At 44.2% G+C, this 22,280-nt stretch overlaps 1 protein-coding gene across 1 annotated transcript; it reads right to left on the bottom strand.

Moving 5' to 3' along the window:
• Positions 1-2,659: 2,659 nt before the first annotated feature.
• RCN1 (reticulocalbin 1) lies at positions 2,660-18,678 on the bottom strand. Its single transcript, XM_053390185.1, has 6 exons — positions 18,150-18,678; positions 13,780-13,973; positions 12,760-12,938; positions 11,269-11,329; positions 7,624-7,823; positions 2,660-6,370 (listed from the first exon to the last, which is right to left on the bottom strand). Exons 1-6 carry the CDS (start codon positions 18,389-18,391, stop codon positions 6,263-6,265), a joined length of 984 nt encoding a protein of 327 aa, XP_053246160.1. The 5' UTR covers positions 18,392-18,678; the 3' UTR covers positions 2,660-6,262.
• Between the last annotated feature and the right edge of the window lie 3,602 nt (positions 18,679-22,280).

Raw genomic sequence — 22,280 nt, 5'->3', positions numbered from 1 at the left:
TATAATGCAGGAAACCTTTTAAGTTCCTCTTAGCAGTAGTCCCCTATGTGGTGGGGCATAAGCTGTGCCAGCCTCCTGATGGGTGTTGCTACATCTATAATAATAATAATAATAATAATTTATTATTTATACCCCGCCCATCTGGCTGAGTTTCCCCAGCCACTCTGGGCGGCTCCCAATCAGTGTTAAAAACAGTACAGCGTTACATATTAAAAACTTCCCTGAACAGGGCTGCCTTAAGATGTCTTCTGAATGACAGGTAATTATTTATCTCTTTGACATCTGATGGGAGGGCGTTCCACAGGGCGGGCGCCACTACCGAGAAGGCCCTCTGTCTGGTTCCCTGTAACCTCACTTCTCGCAATGAGGGAACCGCCAGAAGGCCCTCGGCGCTGGATCTCAGTGTCCGGGCTGAACGATGGGGGAGGAGACGCTCCTTCAGGTATACAGGACCGAGGCCGTTTAGGGCTTTAAAGGTCAACACCAACACTTTGAATCGTGCTCGGAAACGTACTGGGAGCCAATGCAGATCTCTCAGAACCGGTGTTATGTGGTCCCGGCGGCCACTCCCAGTCACCAGTCTAGCTGCCGCATTCTGGATTAATTGCAGTTTCCGGGTCACCTTCAAAGGTAGCCCCACGTAGAGCGCGTTGCAGTAGTCCAAGCGTGAGATAACTAGAGCATGCACCACTCTGGCGAGACAGTTTGCGGGCAGGTAGGGTCTTAGCCTGCGTACCAGGTGGAGCTGGTAGACAGCTGCCCTGGACACAGAGTTAACCTGCGCCTCCATGGACAGCTGTGAGTCCAAAATGACTCCCAGGCTGCGCACCTGGTCCTTCAGGGGCACAGTTACCCCATTCAAGACCAGGGAATCCCCCACACCAACCCGCTCCCTGTCCCCCAAAAACAGTACTTCTGTCTTGTCAGGATTCAACCTCAATCTGTTAGCCGCCATCCATCCTCCAACCGCCTCCAGGCACTCACACAGGACCTTCACTGCCTTCACTGGTTCTGATTTAAAGGAGAGGTAGAGCTGGGTGTCATCTGCATACTGATGAACACCCAGTCCAAACCCCCTGATGATCTCTCCCAGCGGCTTCATATAGATATTAAAAAGCATGGGGGAGAGGACAGAACCCTGAGGCACCCCACAAGTGAGAGCCCAGGGGTCTGAACACTCATCCCCCACCACCACTTTCTGGACACGGCCCAGGAGGAAGGAGCGGAACCACTGTATGACAGTGCCCCCAGCTCCCAGCCCCTCTAGACGGTCCAGAAGGATGTTATGGTCGATGGTGTCAAAGGCCGCTGAGAGATCCAGCAGAACTAGGAAACAGCTCTCACCTTTGTCCCTAGCCCGCCGGAGATCATCAACCAGCGCGACCAAGGCAGTTTCAGTCCCATGGTGAGGCCTGAATCCTGATTGGAAGGGATCCAAATGGTCCGTTTCCTCCAGGCGTGCTTGGAGTTGTTCAGCAACCACCCGCTCAATCACCTTGCCCAAGAATGGCAGATTTGAGACTGGGCGATAGTTGGCCAAATTGGCCGGGTCTAAAGATGTTTTTTTAAGAAGCGGTTTAATGACCGCCTCTTTCAGCGGGTCTGGGAAGGCTCCCTCACAGAGGGAAGCATTCACCACCCCGCAGAGCCCATCGCCCAGCCCTTCCCGGCTTGCTTTTATCAGCCAGGATGGGCAAGGATCAAGGAGACAGGTGGTCGGTTTCACTTGTCCAAGCAGCCTGTCCACATCCTCGGAGGTAACAGATTGGAATTGATCCCATGTAACAGGACCAGACAGAACTCTAGCACTCTCCCGCCCTGGCCCTGCTCCCACGGTGGAGTCTACCTCGTTCTGAATCTGAGCGATTTTATCTGCAAAAAACTTGGCAAAAGCATTGCAGGAGATCTTGGGGTCCCTACCAGGCCCCGGTGGTACAGGTGGTTCCGATAGATTGCGAACCACCTGAAAAAGTCTCCTGCTGCTGTTTTCTGCAGATGCAATGGAGGCGGCGAAGAAGGCCCTCTTCGCCGTCGCCATTGCCACTTGGTAGGCTCGACGTTGAGCTCTAACCCGTGTCTAACCTGGATGCTATAGGCTGGGCAGAGTGGTGGTGAGGTGAGGAGTGGGCAGTACCCTGGTGGAAGGCTCCTACAAGTGCAACACCACCCCCCACACCAGGCAGGACAGGTAAGCCCCACCCCACATAATCAGTCACATGGTGCGGTGCACATACACTATTTGAATGGCAATGCCCATCAACATGGGGAGGGGGGCAGCCTCCTCAAATATTTTATGGGAGGGATGAAGCCCCTTTGGCCTCTAGGAGTTGGCTCCTACATCACCAGGTAAGCTGCAGCAACACTGGTGTGGGTGAAGGGGAATTCTGCCCCACCACATTGGCTGCTACTGTCTTTTCACCAACCCTCTGCAAGTCATATGCCAGTGGCAGGTGTGGCCAAAGTGGTCGAGACTACCACCTCCAGGCATCCACATCAAAATATGCCTCCAGTTAATGGGGTCTACATGCATTGTGATCATATGTATCCAGATGCATCTGCATGCACAAGCCTACTACCATGGACAGGGGTGAATGCACTTGAGGTCAAACGTGTGTGTATGTGTGTGTAAAACTAGTTTATAGTTTATAAGTGTGTAAAACTTATAGTCAATTATCACTATTAGCCAGGAAGAAGGTGTGGTTTCTGCTCCTCTCCTCAATTTTATGAGAAACTTACCACTGACTTCAGTGGGAATTAAGATCAGTTTCTGTGTTGCAAAATGTAAAGCATTAAGGCAACCTTTATGTAAAAGTCATTAGATCAGAGTGTGCTGCATTTTCCCTTTCCTGTGGGATATATGCATACCACCTTGATTGGAAATGGATGACACATTTAATCTGATTGAATAGTTAAGAGGGACTTTTAAAACAATGAGCATTAGCCACTTAGTCCGTTTGGTAAATCCTAATAATTAAAACTGCATGTGGAGTAATGATTACGGCTATTCCAGATATCGAAGAGGAAAGAGATGCGCCCGTGATGTGTCGTGGCACTACCTTAATGAAAACATTTAGTTAATGGAGGATCTATGTCACAACAGTGAGCACACTGAACCTGCAAGTGGGGGCAGGGGTGGGGGGAGAGAGACAAACACATTTCCCAGCAGAATCTCACATCACAATTCATTAGGAAAACTCTGCAACAACTGATGAGATAGGCACAAAATGGATTTCCATATTGCTGGACTGAATCATGGCTCCCAGCAATTAATGCTTTTTGTCATATTAAGCAGATAAATAATGCTATCTGACATTACAGTATTTCACATTACAGTAAAATTTTGTAGCTTTTGCTCGTAATCGGACTTGATATATGTTACCTAGAAAAAAATATGTTATCTCTGGAACAGTCAAACCCCATTAGAACCCTAATGCTTGAAAAATCACAATGTTAACAGCTATGTCCCCTAGCAAAGGTTTGCTTTCCTTAAATAGTGTTAAATTTAAACCCAGGAGCCCTAGTCTCTTTTAGAGTTACTCTTGCTCGGTGCATTGAGCTTGAAAGGAGAATTTAGTACACTGCACATATTCACTGTTACTGAAGTTGCAGAAAGCATGCAGTAGTAACAGCTGCCTGCCTGTTTATTGCTTTGTGGGTCACCAGTGCTAGTTTCCAGTTGAAACAGATTGTGCCTAAATATGGATTACCAAAATATTTCAAGGTTAGTCCAATTAGGAAATATGATTTACCCCTTTTAAAAAAAATCACCTTACACTATAACCAAGGCTCCAATGTGTTACTGAAGTGATTAAAATCCAAAATTAATTGGATTTTTTCCCCACTGCCTTTTTCGGATCTTCTGGTGGCAGTTCCTTACACCAATCTTCAGGGGCATGCACATTTGAGGGGGGGGGGCTGAACACATGGGGATCTGGTAGGCCAGGGCAATGGAAAACTCCAGCAGGCCTAACACCTATTGTGCAGAGAATGGTCTAGAGCCAGTGTGGTGTAGTGGTTAAGAGTGGTGGACTTGTAATCTGGTGAACCGGGGTTGCTTCTCCGCTCCTCCACATGCAGCTGGTGGGTGACCTTGGGCCAGTCACACTTCTCTGAAGTCTCTCAGCCCCACTCACCTCACAGAGTGTTTGTTGTGGGGGAGGAAGGGAAAGGAGATTGTTAGCCGCTTTGAGACTCCTTAGGGTAGTGATAAAGCGGGATATCAAATCCAAACTCTTCTTCTAGTAAATAAATCCATGAGGCGATTTTACTGCTAAAATTAAGTAAGCATCACCTTACTTAAGGCTCAAACAAGAATCTGTCAGTGAGCCCTCTCTAAAAACCCTCTTTCTACTCTATACGGTTGCTTTGAGTATCTCCAAACATATATGGGACCTACATCAGGGAGCTACAGCCAAATTAAGGATCCCCAGCAAGATTCCACAAATTGTGGTTGGGTTTGGTAACCATCCATTGGTTTGCCTAGCTAGTAATCTTCAGCTTTCTCACTTCCACAGAGTGTATCCCCTTATTGTACCCATTGCCCAGAAAAAAATGTGAGTTTCTTGCAGCTGGGGGGGGGGGAGCAGTGTGTTTGCAGCGATTCCACTTCTCACCTTCATGTCACTAAGAATGCATTTCACAAAATGCAGCTTTGTGCCATTTTTGAAAGAGGCACTCTTAGTCTAGTCTGCAGATTGGGGGGGGGGGAGAAATGGGAAAAGTATTACTCTTACACAGCAGTAGTAAACAGCTCTCAGGGATGAGCAAGAGATAAACCCTGCCCCTTGATATATAAATTACATTGCATGTTAACATTCTTATGCTGTATGTTTCCCTCCCCACTTGATATCACAGGCAGGAAAATTTCATCAGGACATGAGCAAACTAGCATTTTAAGATTTTGTATGAAACCCTTCTTCTTTCCCACTTTAAGACTTTTATTATCCAAAAGATGTAATATTTTTTATCGTTCATATCTTCAAGTCAATACAGGCAAAAATGCAATTGTATCATATGCAACAGCTCATATGCGTTCTGAAATACAGTTCCTCTCTAAGCCCCTAAATTAAAAGCTTTTATTAGCTGATAGCATAAAACCTCCTTAAAGTGGCAATGCATATGTATATACACACATACAACAAACTCAGACTCTTGTGCTGTATAGCCTCTCTGGAAATTCAATACAAAGTCCAAAGGCTCATGAATGCTCACAAAAGGCCCAGTTTGGAAATGCGGTGTGTCTTCATTTCCACTGTGAAATGACTGCTATCTACCCATAATATTCGGCAAAACCCACTTCATAAATATGAAGTGGATCACTCTACCAAACACAGGGAAAGTGTAGAAAGCAGCAGCTCTGCCGTTTGAACAGAAACATCACACCGTGTGGCAATGCTGTCTTTCAAATGCCAATGAGATTTATTGGTTCTAATTTAGGACGATGTCTTTAAGCCAAGGCTGGAGCTTCCAATCATTCATATAGTTCCCTCCACCCAGGGCTTCTCCATCTGCAAGGGTATGTGAAAGCCACCACTGCCATGGAAATGGATGGGAAGCCCAAACTCTGTAACACATGGAAATCCCAAGGGAGGAAAGTGCTGTTGCATTTAGGTCCTGCTTCAAGGCTTCCCATAGGCATCTGGTTAGCCTCTGGAAGAACAGGATGCTGGAACAGATGGCCTGATTCAGTACAGTTCTTCTTCTGTCCTTATGAAAAAGTCTCCTCTATCAAAGGAAACAAGCATGTCAGGAAGACTATCCTACCTATTGTGCAATTCTGTATACGTCTACTCAGAAGTCCCACTGAGTTTAACAGGAGTTACTCCCAGCTAGACGTGTACAGAATTGCAGCCTGACATTTTTTAATGTGTTATGAGGGAGCACTGAACCATTAGCAACCTGCCACACACACACACTTGCAGTGTGAGTCAACAACATACAAGGGTATCCTATGAGGCTACTCATCTTCCATACTACATTTTACAAGCTAAGTCTCACCAATGTCAGCGAGAATTCCAAGTCTGAGTATTTATGGCTGAGGTGAAAGTGTATCAAAAGCTATAACTGAAAAGTGCATCTCCAAAATTATACTGAAATGTATAATAAAAATGTGCAATTAAAAAAGTGGTAAACCTATTGTATATTCAACAAAGCTAAAAATAGCCTTATTAAAAATATAATCTGCTAAAATAGCCACTATTACTTTGGTTATATACACGAAAACATGACCCAAGTCTCTAGTGTATTTGCTTTTCAAAAAACATCATAGCTCATCATGGTTTTTTGTGAGGTCTTCTCCATAATTTGTTGCTTGGCTTCCAACAAACATATTCCAGTTGTCCAGAATCTCTTCTTTGGTTAACATGTGGTCCTGGAGGGGGTGGAAATGAAAATCTTTAGTGAAACTGAGCTTCTATTAAAGGGTTTGAGTGCTGTGTCTAAAAACAATAGAATAGATTCACTAAGAAAAGACCCTCATGGCATGAGGCGATATACTCATAAGCTGTATTTACTCAAAGAGTGGGCAAAATAAACACTCTTTGTGTTTAACCAAATGTCAGTAGAGCTCTGAGGTTTACCAAAGTATAAAAGTATCTAGTGACACACACACACCCATCCCCGCCAAAATTAAATAAATGAAGACTATGTGTCCTCAGAATGCTGACAGACTGTTGGTCAAAAAAATGAAGACAGAATAGTGTCCTGGAGGGGGACATGGCAGACTGACTGGAACACTAAACAAGAGCACTCTTTTGAAATTTGTAGTGGAGGCTGTGTCTATTACCCTGGACTATCTTATGTCAATTTTAGTTTTGTATTTGTAGGATTTAACTTTATAAAGTAAATTTATAAAGTTTATAAAGATTTTACTTTATCAAGTTTTATTGCTAGAATTTGTTTCTTTTATATGCTGGATAGGCATGGATGTGGGAGAAGGCAGGGAATATAAACATATCAATCAAATAACACACCCAGACCCAGCCTACACCACTATCTTTCATATTTCTAGTTGCAGAGTGGGGAATGTCTCTCAAACAATCAAGCCCAGTCCCCTTCTGTATTATGGAGTTTGATGTGAATATCTGGGCTCCTCCAGCATAAATCGTTTCCCCATTCATTACAATGGCAGGATTAGAACATGGAAAAAGAGCCCTGCTGGATCATATAAAAGGCCCATGTGATTCACCAACATTTTTCTGCTGTCGCTCACCAATAACTGGTAATCCAAAGGCATATATGGAGGTAGCACATAGGTATCATGACTTGTAGGCATTGAAAGTTCTGTGGAATTCATCTGCACACTTCCACTGATATGAAAAGTTAATACAGCACACAGAATTAGATGCAAATATGACCACACATTGATCTCAGAATTAGAACACTTAATGTAAATTCTTATCATTTGGGTCTAACATTTGGATCTCTACCACTTCCACCATAAATTTTCTGTGTTTCCTGAATGATCAGTGGGTGGCATTAACGTTATCATATTTATATCAATTTTTTTAGTGATCTCCTTACAGAGTCCTTCAGGTTTGACTCTTGGTAGGTTGACATTATATAGAAAGGCAGCAAGTAAACCAATAATCTACCATTCATGAACTCTGTGAAAGAACTAAGTACCTTGTCGACATCCGACTCATATACTAAGTGTCTGGCTTCGGCTTGTGCATGATCATAGTCTTGTGGGAGAATCCAGTGTCGTATCTCCTCTTTATCCATCTTCCCATCCTTGTTGAGATCTCGAAAATCTGCAAACTGCTCCCGTTCAGTTATCACCCAGTCAGGTTCTGGACCACCATCTTCATGCGCAAACATATCAGCTGAGAGGAAACAGTGTCATGTTTATTATTGTTATTTGTTACACTTTCTTCCATTCTTAACCTCTCCTGGTTATAAATCCTGGGGAGGGGAGGCTTCACTCTAAATACTTTCACAATGATGACCTGCTCTCTATGCCTATTTTGTGTTTGCTTGGTGGTAGGTCCATCTCGTCTTTATCTTCATTCAGCATTTTGCTGTGCCAGCTGCTGTCAGGGTAATAATGCCAATCACCACCATAAGGAGGCAACCAAGCTTAAATATCTCACACAACATATATACATTTTCCCCTTTCCTAGAAGCTAGATCTGCTACTCTGATCTGCAATTTCCTCTCCACAACAAAGCAGTAGGCCACAAGAAGAGCAGGAAATAATGTAAGATGATGCAAGGCCAATAAGTACAACTTAGTAGGTAATTTTGAGTGCATCTTTGGAGATACAAGTCATTATATATGGTGTATTAGAAAGCGGTGCCATTTTCCAGCTATCCACAGCGTAAATTACCCTCGTGAAGACAGATGGAACACTGCTATGAGTTACCTATTGAATTATGACTTATCAGCCTAGTACCTTCACTGTTATCACTACGCCTATACCATTCAATAACTGCTCTGCTACCTCAAGGGAGGGGAAGCTTTTCCAGCTCACCAGGCCTCCCTCTCCTCCATCTAGACAAGCAAGAGGCATTAGCAAAGTTCAAGGACATATTCCAGCCAGGGAACAACATTCAGGGTGAAAAGCAAGGCTCAGTGAGGGGTGTGGCCTGAAGAAAGTTCCAGGGGCCATATAAGGAGAACTAAAGGGCCACATTAGGTACCAGGCCTGGGCTTGCTCACTTCTGCATTACCTTATCAAGACCTGCCAGAAAAGATGGAGAGCAATGCTCCAGCCAAACACCTAAAGAAAAGCTGCATTCCCATCATACCATCTACTATGGGCACAAGTAACCTGGCCTTGAATATCACTGCTCACCTATAAAGAATGAGAACTGCCTCCAGATAAGCAGGCACAAACATCTTCTACATGTACAGAGTTTGTTTGTTTCATGCTGCTGATATACCACAAATGATTTACATCAGGATTTTCGTTGGTGGGCAGTCTAGTAAAAAGTGATGTGGGCTTTTAACTTTTGTCAACGTATTTGTAATGCTCAATTAAGCCATATGATGGTGGTAATGAAAACCGACGTGGAGGCTGATGGTATCTGTCAGACTTTGAGATCTACATGGGGATTATCCCCCTGGCCATTGGCAAGCTTATACAGCCTTAGTGCTGTTGAAAGTTAATACAAAAAAACAACCCCAAAAACCAATATCTAGGCCCAGTCCAGCTGCTGGCCAAAGTGGCAAGTGTCTTCGCATAAAGGAGGAGTATCCTCTCCTCTCCTCCACACATGTAAAAGAATGACAGTGGTTCTGTAGGCAAGGAAGGTGGAATCTCATAATTTCTCATGAGGAAGGAGAAATCATGTGAAGTGGGCAACCATTAGTGAGGGCTTCCATTTGTGGAGAGTGCACATTACACACTGCATTGCACACAGTGCAGGAAAAGGCATACAGTGGTACCTCGGGTTAAGAACTTAATTCGTTCCGGAGGTCCGTTCTTAACCTGAACCTGTTCTTAACCTGAGACACCACTTTAGCTAATGGGGCCTCCTGCTGCCGCCACCACGCGATTTCTGTTCTCATCCTGAAGCAAAGTTCTTCACCCGAGGTACTATTTCTGGGTTAGCAGAGTCTGTAACCTGAAGCATCTATAACCTGAAGCGTCTGTAACCCGAGGTACCACTGTATTCCTATTCGTCCACTGAATTACTGTTGTCATCCACACAGGTACTGGAAACCAGCCATATGCTATCCGTAACTTTTATGGAAGTCTGACTATACTTCTCAAGTGGGGAAAATAAGATCCTACCTGCTACTTACTCTCTTTACCTCTCCCATATGCCGTATATCTATCTATCCAGCTATCCATCTATTTATCTATCTATGATTTTATAACCAGCTCTTCACTGAATATTTCAATCCCAGAGCAGGGTACAATAAAATAATAAAAATATACAGGAAAAAAATATATAGAAAGGGTTTGAACTAAGCAATGACACTAATGTGAGCTAGAACAACACGTCCTGCTATTGCAACAGGCTTTCCATCCCTCTTCTCTTCCCATGTGGGCCACACCCTATGGGCTCTGGGGGAGGTTGGAACCCCGAGAAAGATTGTTCTGTTTAGCAAGCAGAAGTGTTTGTGCAGACAAATGATCATAATGTTCCTCCCAATGTACAAAAATTAAGAGAATTCATCAAAACCAGTCCAATGAATAGACTAAGCAGATTAAGGGCTCCATCATAAAACAAGCTAAACTACAATTGGAATTTCCAGTTTAGTCAAATACCTAGGCAAAGCAAATAAGGACATATAGATTACTAAAACAATGAAACGGCCTCAGCAACATTTTGCATTCTGTCTCACACCAGGGATTGTCCACTCACTCCTCGTTTCTCATGCTCACGAGCAACTGACCCAGGTTCTTGCCTTCAGTGGCTCAAATCGTTACAAGCACCCTCAGCAAAAGCCCCCCACCCTCTTTTTCTACAAAGACAAAAAACTGCATCTCTATTTTGGTTTTTACTATTAGAGTTTTATTTGTAATGCTATCTATGTGGCATTTTGATAAGGTTCCATGTTGCTTTATCACCTTTTGTTATTCATCCCGATGGAGAAACGTATATTTTTTAAAATAAAATGTAAAGGAGAACTTTGGCCCTAATGCCTTTCACTCAGTAGGTTTCTTCTAAGGCTGGAGAAGTCACAACTCTTTCAAGATCCCCTCTTACGATGCAATCACAATCTTTTATGCTAGGTTCAGAAGTATGGGAAGAAAAAGGACCCAGAGCAACATTGCATCTTGTCTCTGCCAGCAAGTGTCTGTGTGAATAACATCAGAATCAAACGAGCAATAGTGGGAAAGGGAATAAAAGGCAGAAGGAAACTTGGGGAAACAAAAATCATCTACATGAAACTGGATGGCTTTTAGAGAGACTTAGGGGGTGGGAGGGAAGCCTCAGTGCCCCAAGAATTACTTCTCTCATATTAACTCCTTAGTACTGAACAACATTAAGCACTCTGTGGCAAATGCCAATGGTGCTTTGAAAATGCAAGAACATGAGGGGAATCAACAGGGGCCTGCTTCATTGTTATGCATCCAGAATATTCCTTTTTGTAATATATGGGGTTGACACAACCAGCACTCCAAAGGCGCCCACTTCCACTGAGAGAACCACAGAGGGTACCATGTACTTTGGTAATCTGAGGTCCAAACTAGACATGACAAATGTCGCATGCCTCTTTCTCCCCTTGACTTGGGGAGAAGACTGTCCAAACTAGGCATAATAAAACTTTTAAAATAAAAAAATAAATATTGGAAATCCCCTTGCTGCAGCTTACCAATGTATTCATCTTGATCCACAAATCCATCCTCATTTTTGTCTATGTCCTCCAGGGTTTCCTGTCACAATAAGGGAAAAAAGCTGTCATTGCAGAGGTGTGTATTTGTTGCCCAAACTGATTATAAAACCATTTCATTCTGAGCTGTCACTTTACATCAAGGGTAAAGTCTTTAACACACACACACGGAAATATCAATAATGATATAATATTGAGAAAGAGAAAATATTATCCCTAAGCTTAAAAAATCCCCCAAAAGTAAACCCCCAAACTCATAAAAGTGTATTAATTTAAAAATCCACCAAACAACTAAAACAGAACACGTCCTACAGATATATATAGAGAGATATAGCTTCACAATAAACATTGATAAGCGATAGGGACTGCTATAAATGAATTAATATCTTATGAAATTAAAGAAAAGCTTATTCTAAGCTTAATAATAAAATAAATATTTAATCTATTGTTTATTTATTTATTTTGTATACCACCCTATGCCCATAGATCTCAGGGTGGTTCACAACATAAAATTAAAAAACAAAGGTCTAGAATAAAAGAATTCTATTCTGTCATCTAAATCAGGAATGATGCACCCAGTTCCTACAACTAAGAAAGGGCTGTAGCTTAGTAACCGAGAACATGCTTTACATGCATTAGGTCTTGGGTTAACTCCATGGCATATCCATGCAGGGCTGGGAAAGACTCTTGTCTTGATACCCTTGAGAGCTGCTTCCAGTCAGTGCAGACCAGGGATGGGGAACCTCTGGTCCTCCAGATGTTGCTCCCATTATCCCTGCCCATTAGCCATATTATGGGGGAGTCCAAGAACATCTGGAGGGTCACAGGTTCCCCATACCTGGTCCAGAAACTTTCTGTGTCCTAGCAAGTCCCTGAATAAGGGACATCTGAGGAAGAGCGAGGTGGTGATGGAGCATAGGCAACTCTGTAAACCTCATCTCATAGGCCACTACAATGGACCTGCGTTGTCTTGCTGAAGCAGTGGTGTGCCTGTAAAATCCAGGAGGCTGAAAGGGTTTACCAAAGGCAGGTGCAACAGAAATGTGCAGTTCTGGTTGCATTGACTTACACAGGATGCTGTATTAGCTACAAAATCAGTTTAAAAAATTTTCCCCACACTGTAGTGTCAGCCAATGTAGCATGATAAAATCAGGTTGCTTGTCTGATTGAAGTGCTCAGCAGCACACTTAAAGATGACAACATTCTGGGCAAAACTGGTTCAGGCCTAACCTATCACTTTGCTTCCAAGCTTTCTAGCTATTCATGTGATATTGATCAACATATTAGGGAGGTCACCAAGCAGGTCACGTTTAAATAACCAAAGCAGGATTATTTAAACAGCTTTCCTTCCTGTTGAAATAGCTGGCGACTATTGTCTGGGAAACCTTGCCCTGAAAGATGAGGAAGCCAGCTTTCAAACCTCTTTAATAAACGGAAACCGAAAGAAAGGAGATTGGCTTTTCTGCTGCTTACTAGAACAACAATGTCTTTCATATGCTCAAATTCCTCTGGGTGAAGGAAAGCTGTGAACTCCTCACGAGTGACTTCGGAATCACCATCCAGGTCAGCTCTTTTGAATCTTCTTTCATCCCTGGGCATCATTTTTTTGAAATTGTGCTGCTCTGTTGCATCTTCAAACTCAGCTGGGTTTTCTAGAAAACCAGAATAAGAAGACAAGATGGAGACAAACAGGACTGGTGAGTATGTAACAAAGGCCTGAGTGATGTCTACAGATGACACGTGACTTAAACCCTTCTAGAAGTAAGAAATCAGACCAAAGGCCTATCCCATGTAGCTCTGTGCTTCCAAGAAGATGCCTCTGTGAAGCCCCAAAGCAGGTCTTGAGTGCAATACACGGCTCCTGCTGTCGCTCCCTAGCAACTAGTATCCAGAGCCACCCTCCCTTTGAATCTGGAGGTACTATATAGTGATTGTGGCTAGTAGCCACCAATAGCCTTAATCTCCGCAAATTTGTCTAACCCCTTTCAAAGCTAATAAAAACATAGGGAGAGAACACTTGCTATGTCATAATAGCTCCAGAAATAGTACAAAACAAGTAAAGTAGTCTCTCTTTTTTCTAAGCAAAGTGAGTTTGTGCCTCTGATTGTACTCAGATTACAGGTGAGGAACATCTGGCCCCACAGGCTGGTTAAGTGCATCAGAAACCATTTTCCCCTGGCTCTGCCAAATAAAAGTCCTGCCAGAACTAGTTCCACTCAGGAGTCCATAACTGCAGGTGAATCCTGCCACAAGCAGGGCTTACTTTCAGCGCTATATATATAAGCTTTGCTTTAGGCATGGAAAGCAGCGCAAGATTCTCTTTTCACATCTGCAGCTGAAAGTGAAGAATCAGGAGCAAACTATGAATTTGCTTCTGATTCTTCCATTGAACTGTGATTTCCTGACATCCTAGGACAGGTGGGCAAACATGTTGGCTATCACTCTGGGATTCCCAAGTATGCGGGTTCAATTTTGTCTCTCAAAGTTACTCACCGAGGTAATAGCCATATGTGGCTTGTTTGTATTCTTCCCAAGAAATTTTGTTGTCTTTGTTGAGGTCATAATCCTTCCAGACTTTTGCCACATTTTCAAAGATGTAGCGTTTCTGCACTCGCTTAATCCAGTTTTTCAGTTCCTCTGTGGTGACGAAGCCATCTTTGTTATCATCAATTCGATTAACAATTTTCCTGCAGTAATAGAAAAAGTAAAATGGATTATTAGAAACTGAAAGATTTCTGCAGGGTTCTCTTGAACAACTATGTTTGTGAGAGACAGGGCTTCCAATTGGTACCTATGATGACCCATTTCTAAATAAATGACATAGTGTGGTACTCAACTAAGTTGAGTACTTAGGAGTAGACACATTGAAATTAATGGACCTAGTTGTTGTTGTTGTTGTTTAGTCATGTCCGACTCTTCGTGACCCCATGGACCAGAGCATGCCAGGCACTCCTGTCTTGCACTGCCTCCCGCAAATGGACCTAGTTATGTTCATCAATTTCAGTGGGTTTATTCTAAGTAACACTCCGAGTAACACTGGTTGCCAGCCACAGATTAGAAGTTTTGAATTGAAAGACAGATCAGTAGGAGTCAGAAGAAGTTTTTCCACAGGTTTATATCTTCCAAGAACACTCTCCCAGGGCCTTTCAAGGTGGGCATTTGGAATATTTGTTCTCTACTATCTCTCAGAAAGTGTGTTGGGGAAGAGAAGGAGTTTCATGTAGCCAACAACTTGTTCTCAGTCACAGTTGGATTGTCCTTGTCATTCTCTGTCAAAAACTCTTCTAATGGAATATTGTTGATCAAGCATGTGGAACTGCGTTTCCACACTTGCTGGAAAATGTGACATTTTCCCACTGTCAGTAGGAGAAAGAAAACCACAGAAACATTTATCATTAGAGAAGAATGTTCTGCTTAGAAATGCAATATGCATGCCAGCTCCCCTTCTCTGCTTACTGTAGCAAAATGACACTACTGTATTACAGATTGCAGTCAGCACAGTGTTTAAATCTTCTCCAGCCTACCGCTGCTCAGTGGCAGGCTACAAAGTAGGGCTAAAACCCATATGAAGACCTGGGAAACCATTGACAGTCAGCATAGACAATATTGAACAAGAACTAGATGGACCAAAGGTCTAAACTTAGACCCTAAATAAGACAACTTCCTATTTGTTGCTATGATTTTCCCCTCTTCGTATATATCTCTCTTCTCTTCTCCGTTCCAATGAGATAGAAAAGGGCTGGCAAGTCAGAGTTAGCATACAAAAGTTAAATTTTCCAAAAAGGCTTCGAATAGAAAACAAACTTGTATGTTGACTGTCCCACTTCAGACTGTAGTTGGGAGTTCACACGATCAAAATCTTCCATGAGCTCTGATGGCAAAGGGAAGGGATTGGTATCCCATATTGATAATTTACTTCTTATCATTGATGTGGACTCTGCAGAGGGCCTGAGACAAATGTGGGAGTCAGACTGGAACATTTTGACTGAATTGCTGGAAATCCTTAATGGTTAAAATTCCCATTTAAATTGGGAACATCAAGCACAAGGGAACAAACATTAAAAATTATGCAAACCATATGCAAATAGCCTATGAGACTATTTCACATGAAGATATTGAACTTGAGGCTATGTTGGAGAGGATGTAAGGAACCAGGACCATTCCAGCTTATTTGGGGGACTTGTGAAAAAGGGCCACAGTTTTAGACTGTGGTCTTTGTAGAAATTACTAAAGTGACTGGACAGCAACTATTGAAATTTCTGGAATTGGTCCTGTTGGAAAGTTTTTCAAAACATCAAAAGGGACTGTCATTTCAAACCTCTAACTGGTTATTGTCTTGCAGCTGCCCAGTTAGTTGTTCCTCAATATTGGAAGGACCTAAAGGGCACCACGTTACTATTTGTTTGTTTTATTTGTATTTTGCCCTTCATCTGAAGATCACAGGGTGGGTCACAACATAAAAATACAAATAAATAATTGGTAGAAGACAGTTTGGAGAGTTTGGAAAAATTAACAAATAATCCACATCTGGCTGGAGAAACAAACTTTAAAGATTCTTTTGAGGGAGACTAGCACCGTTTTATTGTTTATGCAAGCATAGATAAAATACATCTCCCAGCAGCATACAAAACTTTCTGGCTGCTATGAACATTGTGAATTTGAATTTTGATACTTTCTGAAGCTTACTTACAGATTGTTTGCTAGTTTGTTTTTTTTATTTTACCTTAGACTCTCCTTGTCTCCTCTAGGAGATGAGGGCAGGATTGTTCTGTCCTATCAAAATTATGTTAATAAAAACTCTAAAACAAACAAACTACCATGCACAAAATTAGATGCCAGGGAGGGACATTCTAGCTTAGTTTTCTGCCTGACATCTAGATGTTTATTTGCAGGGATTTCTTTTTTAAAACGGAAGAGCATTCAGTTATGTAAGTTCCCACTTGCATGTAGTACATTCAACATTCAACTCTGTGTTCCGAGTTTGCAAACTGGTGCCGAACAAATTAAGGACTTTTTTTTTCCTTTTAAGAAAGGCATGGGTAGGGAACTGGATCTGCAACCCCAGCCTGACAGGTGGGTAGCACCACCAACCTCTCAATCGCATGTCATCATAATGGCATCAGTTGACCAGATTTTGCCCTGGTTGTTTGTACTGGGGACACCGTAATGGCTTCCCTGCCCCTGTTTTAAGGGATTTAGCAGTGAAGAATGAATAGCGTTTTATTGTGCCTATGCTTTTCACACCAATTTTTACCACTTTACTTCAGATATCGTTTCCTTTATTTCCCCAAATGCAGCATTAGGTCAGGAGGGAAATCTATTCCTCTTTCTACCCCTAAACCCAGAGTTGGGAAGGGGAAACAGAAGAAACCCCCCTACCCCCCCAACAACTCAGAGGTAGACAGAAGCAGAGCCTCACTTTGCACCTGTGTGCCAACTGCATTCTGAGCTTGGCGCGCTCACTCATCATTGAGGGAAACCTACACTCCTCTACCTTCCATCCCAGTTCTGAGCTAGTGTGGTGTAATGGTTAGAGTGGTGGACTAGGCCTGGGAAGTCCCAGGTTCAAATCTCCACTTTGCTGCAAAACACGTTATATGATCTTGGGCCAGTCACTCCAGTCACTCAAAGGATTGTTTTGCAGATAAACATGATGCAGGCTTGAGCTCCTTGAAGGAAAAAGCAGGAGAATAATAATAAAATAAATCAATAGGATTGCAGAGGGGATTGTTCTAGTCGATATGGGTGTGACACATCCAAACTGATACTGGATTGGCAAAGTAGAGCAATTAAATGAACCTTAAAAACAGGCAAATGTTTTCTGTAGAGATCTAAGCACTCTTAGATTCTGTTCACCCAAGTCCAATGGTGCCCAACTCATCTATAAACTCCAACTCACCAGTCTTCCTTTAAAACTTTTTGGCTTTAGTATGACAACTTTCAAGCCAGTTACTAAACTTTAAGAGGGACCGAAAAGCTTCCCTACTGATTTCTAACAGATAGTTTTTTTTGGGGGGGGGGTTAAATGAAATTTTGCCCATTCATTATCAGTACATTACAACTGAGTTGGGAATGGGGCACACCTGCTTGGATTAGGGTTTCTTTTACCCTTGTCACCAGACCTCGTTTGAATCTGATTCTTTATAGTAATAACCCGCCCCCCCCCACACACTTTCTGTCTGCAACTTTACACTCCATGCATAGGATGAGGTGGGTTCTGGTCCACGAAAGCCTAATAACATTCTTAGTCTTTTAAGATGCAATAACATTGGTCTCTTAAGATGACAAAGGACCCTTTGGCTGGCTGGCTGGCTGGCTTGTTTGTTTGTTTTTCTGCAACAAGTGCCATCGTTCCTGATCACCATTTTCCCCATAGCGGCTATGGCCAAGTGATCTCTCAAAAGAGCCGCCACCGGCTTTTAATCGACTGCACAAAGTGGGGAACGATCAGAATCCGAAAGCGCCTTTCCTTTCCAGCACAAGTGCAATTTCCCAGAATGAAACCATTTCTCTCTCCCCTCCCTTCCGCGCTCCCTCCATTCCAAGCAGCTTCAGGGGGGCGGGCTCCCCTCTGCCACGTTATCAGCAAATCCTGGGAGCTCTCCCGTCTCTGCCCAACCTAGCACCCTCTGTCGAACTCACAATACGCTCCCTGGGGCTAAAAGTGACAACCTGACATAGTGAAAACTTTTTTTCGTAGAGCGTGGTTTTGCTTTTGGTTTTGAACTCAAGAGGCGCACCTTTTTAAATTTTTTTTCCACTTTGGGAAGATGAAGATGGGTGGGAGAGGAATAAAGCGAAGGAACTTTCACCGGGTCAAGTAACCTATGTGGGGGGGAGGACTAGGAGGAGGTCGGTCTTACCCCAGCCTTTCTTTGCTCTCCTCTGGGGTGAGCTGGTCGAAAGTTTTAGCTTCTTCTTTGCCCAGGAAGGCCTCGTGGTCGTACTGGAAGCTCTGGTTGTCTTCGTGCTGCCGATCGCTGAGCTCGGGCTCCGGGTGAACTCCCCTCTCCTTCCTGAAAGTGGGGACGCCCAGGGACTCCCGGGTGCAAAGCGTCAGCAGCAGCCCCGCCGCGAGGTAGCGGAGAGGGGCTTCAGAGCCCATTGTGTGCACCGGGCAAAGGGCGATCTGTCGTGCGGGGGGGGGGGAGCGCGGCAACGTCGGGGCACTGCAAAGAACTGAAGAAGCAGAAACTTCAACTTTCTAGCAGGCGGTGGAGGGTCAAGTCGACTCTTTGCTGAGTGCTCTCTCTGCAAAAGCCTGCCACGTGCTTAAGCGGAGTTCCCAGCCCAGCAGCACCAGCAAACGTGCCCCCTCGCTTCTCTCTCTCTCCCTCTCCTCATGCACTTAAAAAAGATTCAACGTGGGATCGCACTCCTGCCCCTGATCCCACCCCCACCCCCCAATTGCACAAGGCCGGCTGGAAAAGTGTTGCTTTTAGGAACGCACACGGGTGACCTAATTTGGGCCGGCCGATGGAATCCCCCCCCTTCCCAGCCAGTCAGGAGTGCGGTCGCAAACGATTGATCTCCCGCGCCCTTCCAAGATATAACGCCTCTTGCCATTGGACAGGAGCGTCTCTGTGGGCGGCGCCGAGAAGAGGCCGCTGGGCCGCCACGTTTGCAAGGGGGATCGGGTTTCTCCGGCGGGAGCCAGCAGCGAAAGAGAGCGGGAGGGGACGGGCTGCAACGTGGAAAAGGCCCCGGGGGAAGTTCCCGACTCCGACGTGGTGTGGGTTTGCTGGTGGCTTTGCGCGAAATGGATATCCTAGACCTATGTATGTTTGCATGGGAGGCAGTGAGTTCAAGAGGACTTGTTGCCCAGTAAACATGTACAGGATCGGTAGTTCAGCAATATTTGGAGAGCCAGAGGCCCCCCCATACCGGCTCTAGAGAACCACTGACAGTGCTGGGTTAGAAAGACAATTTGCCTGGCCTGGTATAAAGCCATGTTAAGCCCATGACCTCCCGCCGCCTAATCCGAGTTGCCACAATCCTCTTCCCACTTGCTATGGAGTAATGGGACTTTCTTCTGAGTAGACTTGTATGGCGTTTTACTGCTAATTAACAAAATTAGGAAAAAAGATTGCTGTCCTTCAGTATCCATCCCCAACACAAGCACTGGTTTGCCAATTGCAAACCGAATGCAAATTGCAAGAAAGCTTCCTTGTTCAAAAATTTGCCTGAGTTTACATGCACAGGAAGACTGGCTAGACTGAATTAAGCAATGACAGAAGGGTTTTCACAGACGCTTATGCAGCAATGAAGTCTTGTAGATAGTCCCCTTTTGTTCTTTTCTTCTTTAAAACACAGTAAATCGCTGGTTTCTAGAGCACAGGCAAATTCCGGGCTCTGAAGAAAGGAAATATGCAGTGTGTATTAGTATATGGAAGGGTTATTTTCATAGGAGGTTAGAGTTGGGAGTTACCTTAGAAGTCATCTACTCCAGGCCCCCCTCCCCAAGTTGGGGTCTTGCAACTATAGAATTCGTGGCAGATGGCTACCTTCTTAAATTCTTCCAAGCCAAGGAGAGCCAGCCACTTCCTCAGGGAGTGTTTCACTGCTGGGCAGCTCTCCCCATTCTTCCTGTCATTTCTCCTAAGGTTTAGGAGTTAGGAAGCTTCTCCTAATATACTTCATTGTGGAATATTAGGAAGCTTCTCCTGATATACTTCATTGTGGAATATTCACTTTGTTCACACTGAAAACTAAAAAAAAAGTCTGCAGCAGTTAAGGATGGTTTAAATGTGCTTCTCTGTTGCATGCGAACCAGATGCAGAAAGTTCATGCAGGCCAACCCTCTTTCATTGCAAAAAATTACAGTATCCTGGTAGATGGGACTTCCAACAGCCACAGCTTAAATTGGGGGGGGGGGACCTTTGGCCCTTCAGATGTTGCTGAACTGCAGCTCCCATCATCCCTTGCAATGGCCATGCTTGTCAGGGCTGATGGGAGTTGGAGTTCAGCAGCATTGGGAAGGCCGGATATTTATCACAACCGGCTTAAAACTTCTGAAACAGCCTGTTCCACTGTCAAGTAGTTTGTACCATCTGTAATGTTTTCCTTATGTTTGGTCTCAGTCACTGGATATTCAAGTCCTACCCTCTGGAGTGACAGAAAACAAGTTTGCTCCATCATCTATGTGACAATGGTTCACATATTTGAAGACGGTTGTCACATTGTCTCTTCATTGTCCTCTCCAGCATTCCCAGGTGGAATTTTAATTCCACTTCCATCTAATTGTAGAAGAGCAATGTTTCGGCAGGGCAATCTAGCGCTGAAGCAACCTTAGTAATTGGTGCTTTTTCAAATACTTTAATGAATATGCTTACGCACAATGTTGGCTGCAAGATATTCATAGCAGTTAAATTGTAAATATTGTTCACCCATGTTCAGTGAAAAAAATCCTTTTGCTAATCTACAGTTCTGCTAAATGACTCATCTGAGTTGCATGCACACGCAAGTCTTGCGTAAAACATTTCAAAAAATTGGTCTGCAACATAGGCTGCAATTTTGGTGGTGATAGGCTGAAGCAGCCGTCAGAAAATGGAGAGGTATATAAACTTTTAATGGGAAACTGGTGTATTTAAGAGTTTATGGGGCGGAAAACAGTCCTGATAAGAAAGTATTGCTTACTTTTTGCAACTTTTCTCCTTCTGTTTCTAACTATATTTATTTCCCATCCTTTTAATATCCCCACTTATTTGCTTCTTCTTTACTGATGGGTTTAGTCAAAACAAGGCATTTTATGGTTGACACTGAACAGTGTTTTGTGCTTTCTGTACCCAGAGCTGTTTTCTTAGAGGATGAAGATCAGGAAATTATAACCCAAGAGTTCAAAAATCTGCTTGCAAAAATGTGCAGGTGGAGCAGATTCATAAGATCGCAGAAGCAGATGCATGCAACCATCAGAAACCTAAAACAGAATTACTCTGCCTGATGGTGGGGCTTGCTTTACCGAGTAACATATTTGCATAACTGCAGAATAGATCTTCTGATCACATAGGTCGCAATCAATGATGGAAGAAGCAGCCTGCTTTCTATTACAATACCTCTAACTGATCTACTTCCATGGTATCAGGAACCACATTCTTCTCGGTTTCCTTCTCCCATCTCCCTAATTAAGACCACTGGTTAGAAAGGAAGTGATGTAGGCAGTGCTGGCTGGTCCATTAGAGCAAATGGAGCACTGCCCCAGCCATCTGATTTTCCCTCAGCCAGCCCCCGCCAGTGGTGAAGCTACCTGCTCCATCACTGGGGGCGGCGTACATCCGGGGCATGGCTGGCGCGTGTCTCAGGGGGCGTGGCGCGCAGCGGGGGGTTGCGTGGCAAGCAGCGGGCGTCCTGGGGTGGGCGGCAAGCGGCCTGGAGATGCGCGCTGAGCACCCTGGGGGACAGGGGTGGCCGTGATGGCCCCCCCCAGATGGCACCTGGGGCGGACCGCCCCCACCTTTATCTACCAGTGGCCCCTGCCTACCTCCTTTCTCACTTGCAACTGGCCCAGGGAGCAGCACAGCCTGTCCCCTTCCTCCTCCTCATTCTCAGTGTTGCCCTGTAGAACGCAGCATGGGAGGAGGATGGGGGCAAAAGTAGAATTAGCTGGCTCTGTCCTTGGCTCTGGCTCCACCTACTGTTGGGCTCCCAGCCTTCCTCCCCACCAGTCTCAATGGGCACCAGTCTCCATTGAGAAAGGCGTGAGCCATGTTGTGTGTTCTCTTTAACAAAAGCTGAGCATTCACAATTCTGTTCGATTTTGAGACTGGAAGGAACATCTCAGCCAGACAGCAGGAATTGACAATGAGAGGTCACTATTGATGCACTTTCACATGCTGCCAGGAGTTGCCTGCCTTTCCTTAGTCCACAGATTCTACCATAACAGTTAAGAGTGGCAGTCCAAAAGGAACTGCTCAGAAGCAACTTTGGGCCCAGAGCCAGCAGTAGCATCTCTGCCATCGCTGCCTCACCAACTCCATCTCTCAAGATCACAGCCAGAG

The sequence above is a fragment of the Podarcis raffonei genome, chromosome 1 (assembly GCF_027172205.1).
Source record: "Podarcis raffonei isolate rPodRaf1 chromosome 1, rPodRaf1.pri, whole genome shotgun sequence".
NCBI lineage: Eukaryota > Metazoa > Chordata > Lepidosauria > Squamata > Lacertidae > Podarcis > Podarcis raffonei.
The sequence above is the reverse complement of the archived record's forward strand: the minus strand, read 5'-3'. Positions and strand labels throughout refer to the sequence as shown.

Bases quoted from the DNA above. Each gene is read 5' to 3' on its own strand.
- RCN1 (XM_053390185.1), bottom strand. From the start codon at position 18,391: ATGGGCTCTGAAGCCCCTCTCCGCTACCTCGCGGCGGGGCTGCTGCTG. The intron at 12,939-13,779 runs GTGAGTAACTTT...CTGGTTTTCTAG, and splicing joins CACATATGGCTATTACCTCG to AAAACCCAGCTGAGTTTGAA. The intron at 6,371-7,623 runs GTACTTAGTTCT...CACCCCCTCCAG, and splicing joins ATGAGTCGGATGTCGACAAG to GACCACATGTTAACCAAAGA.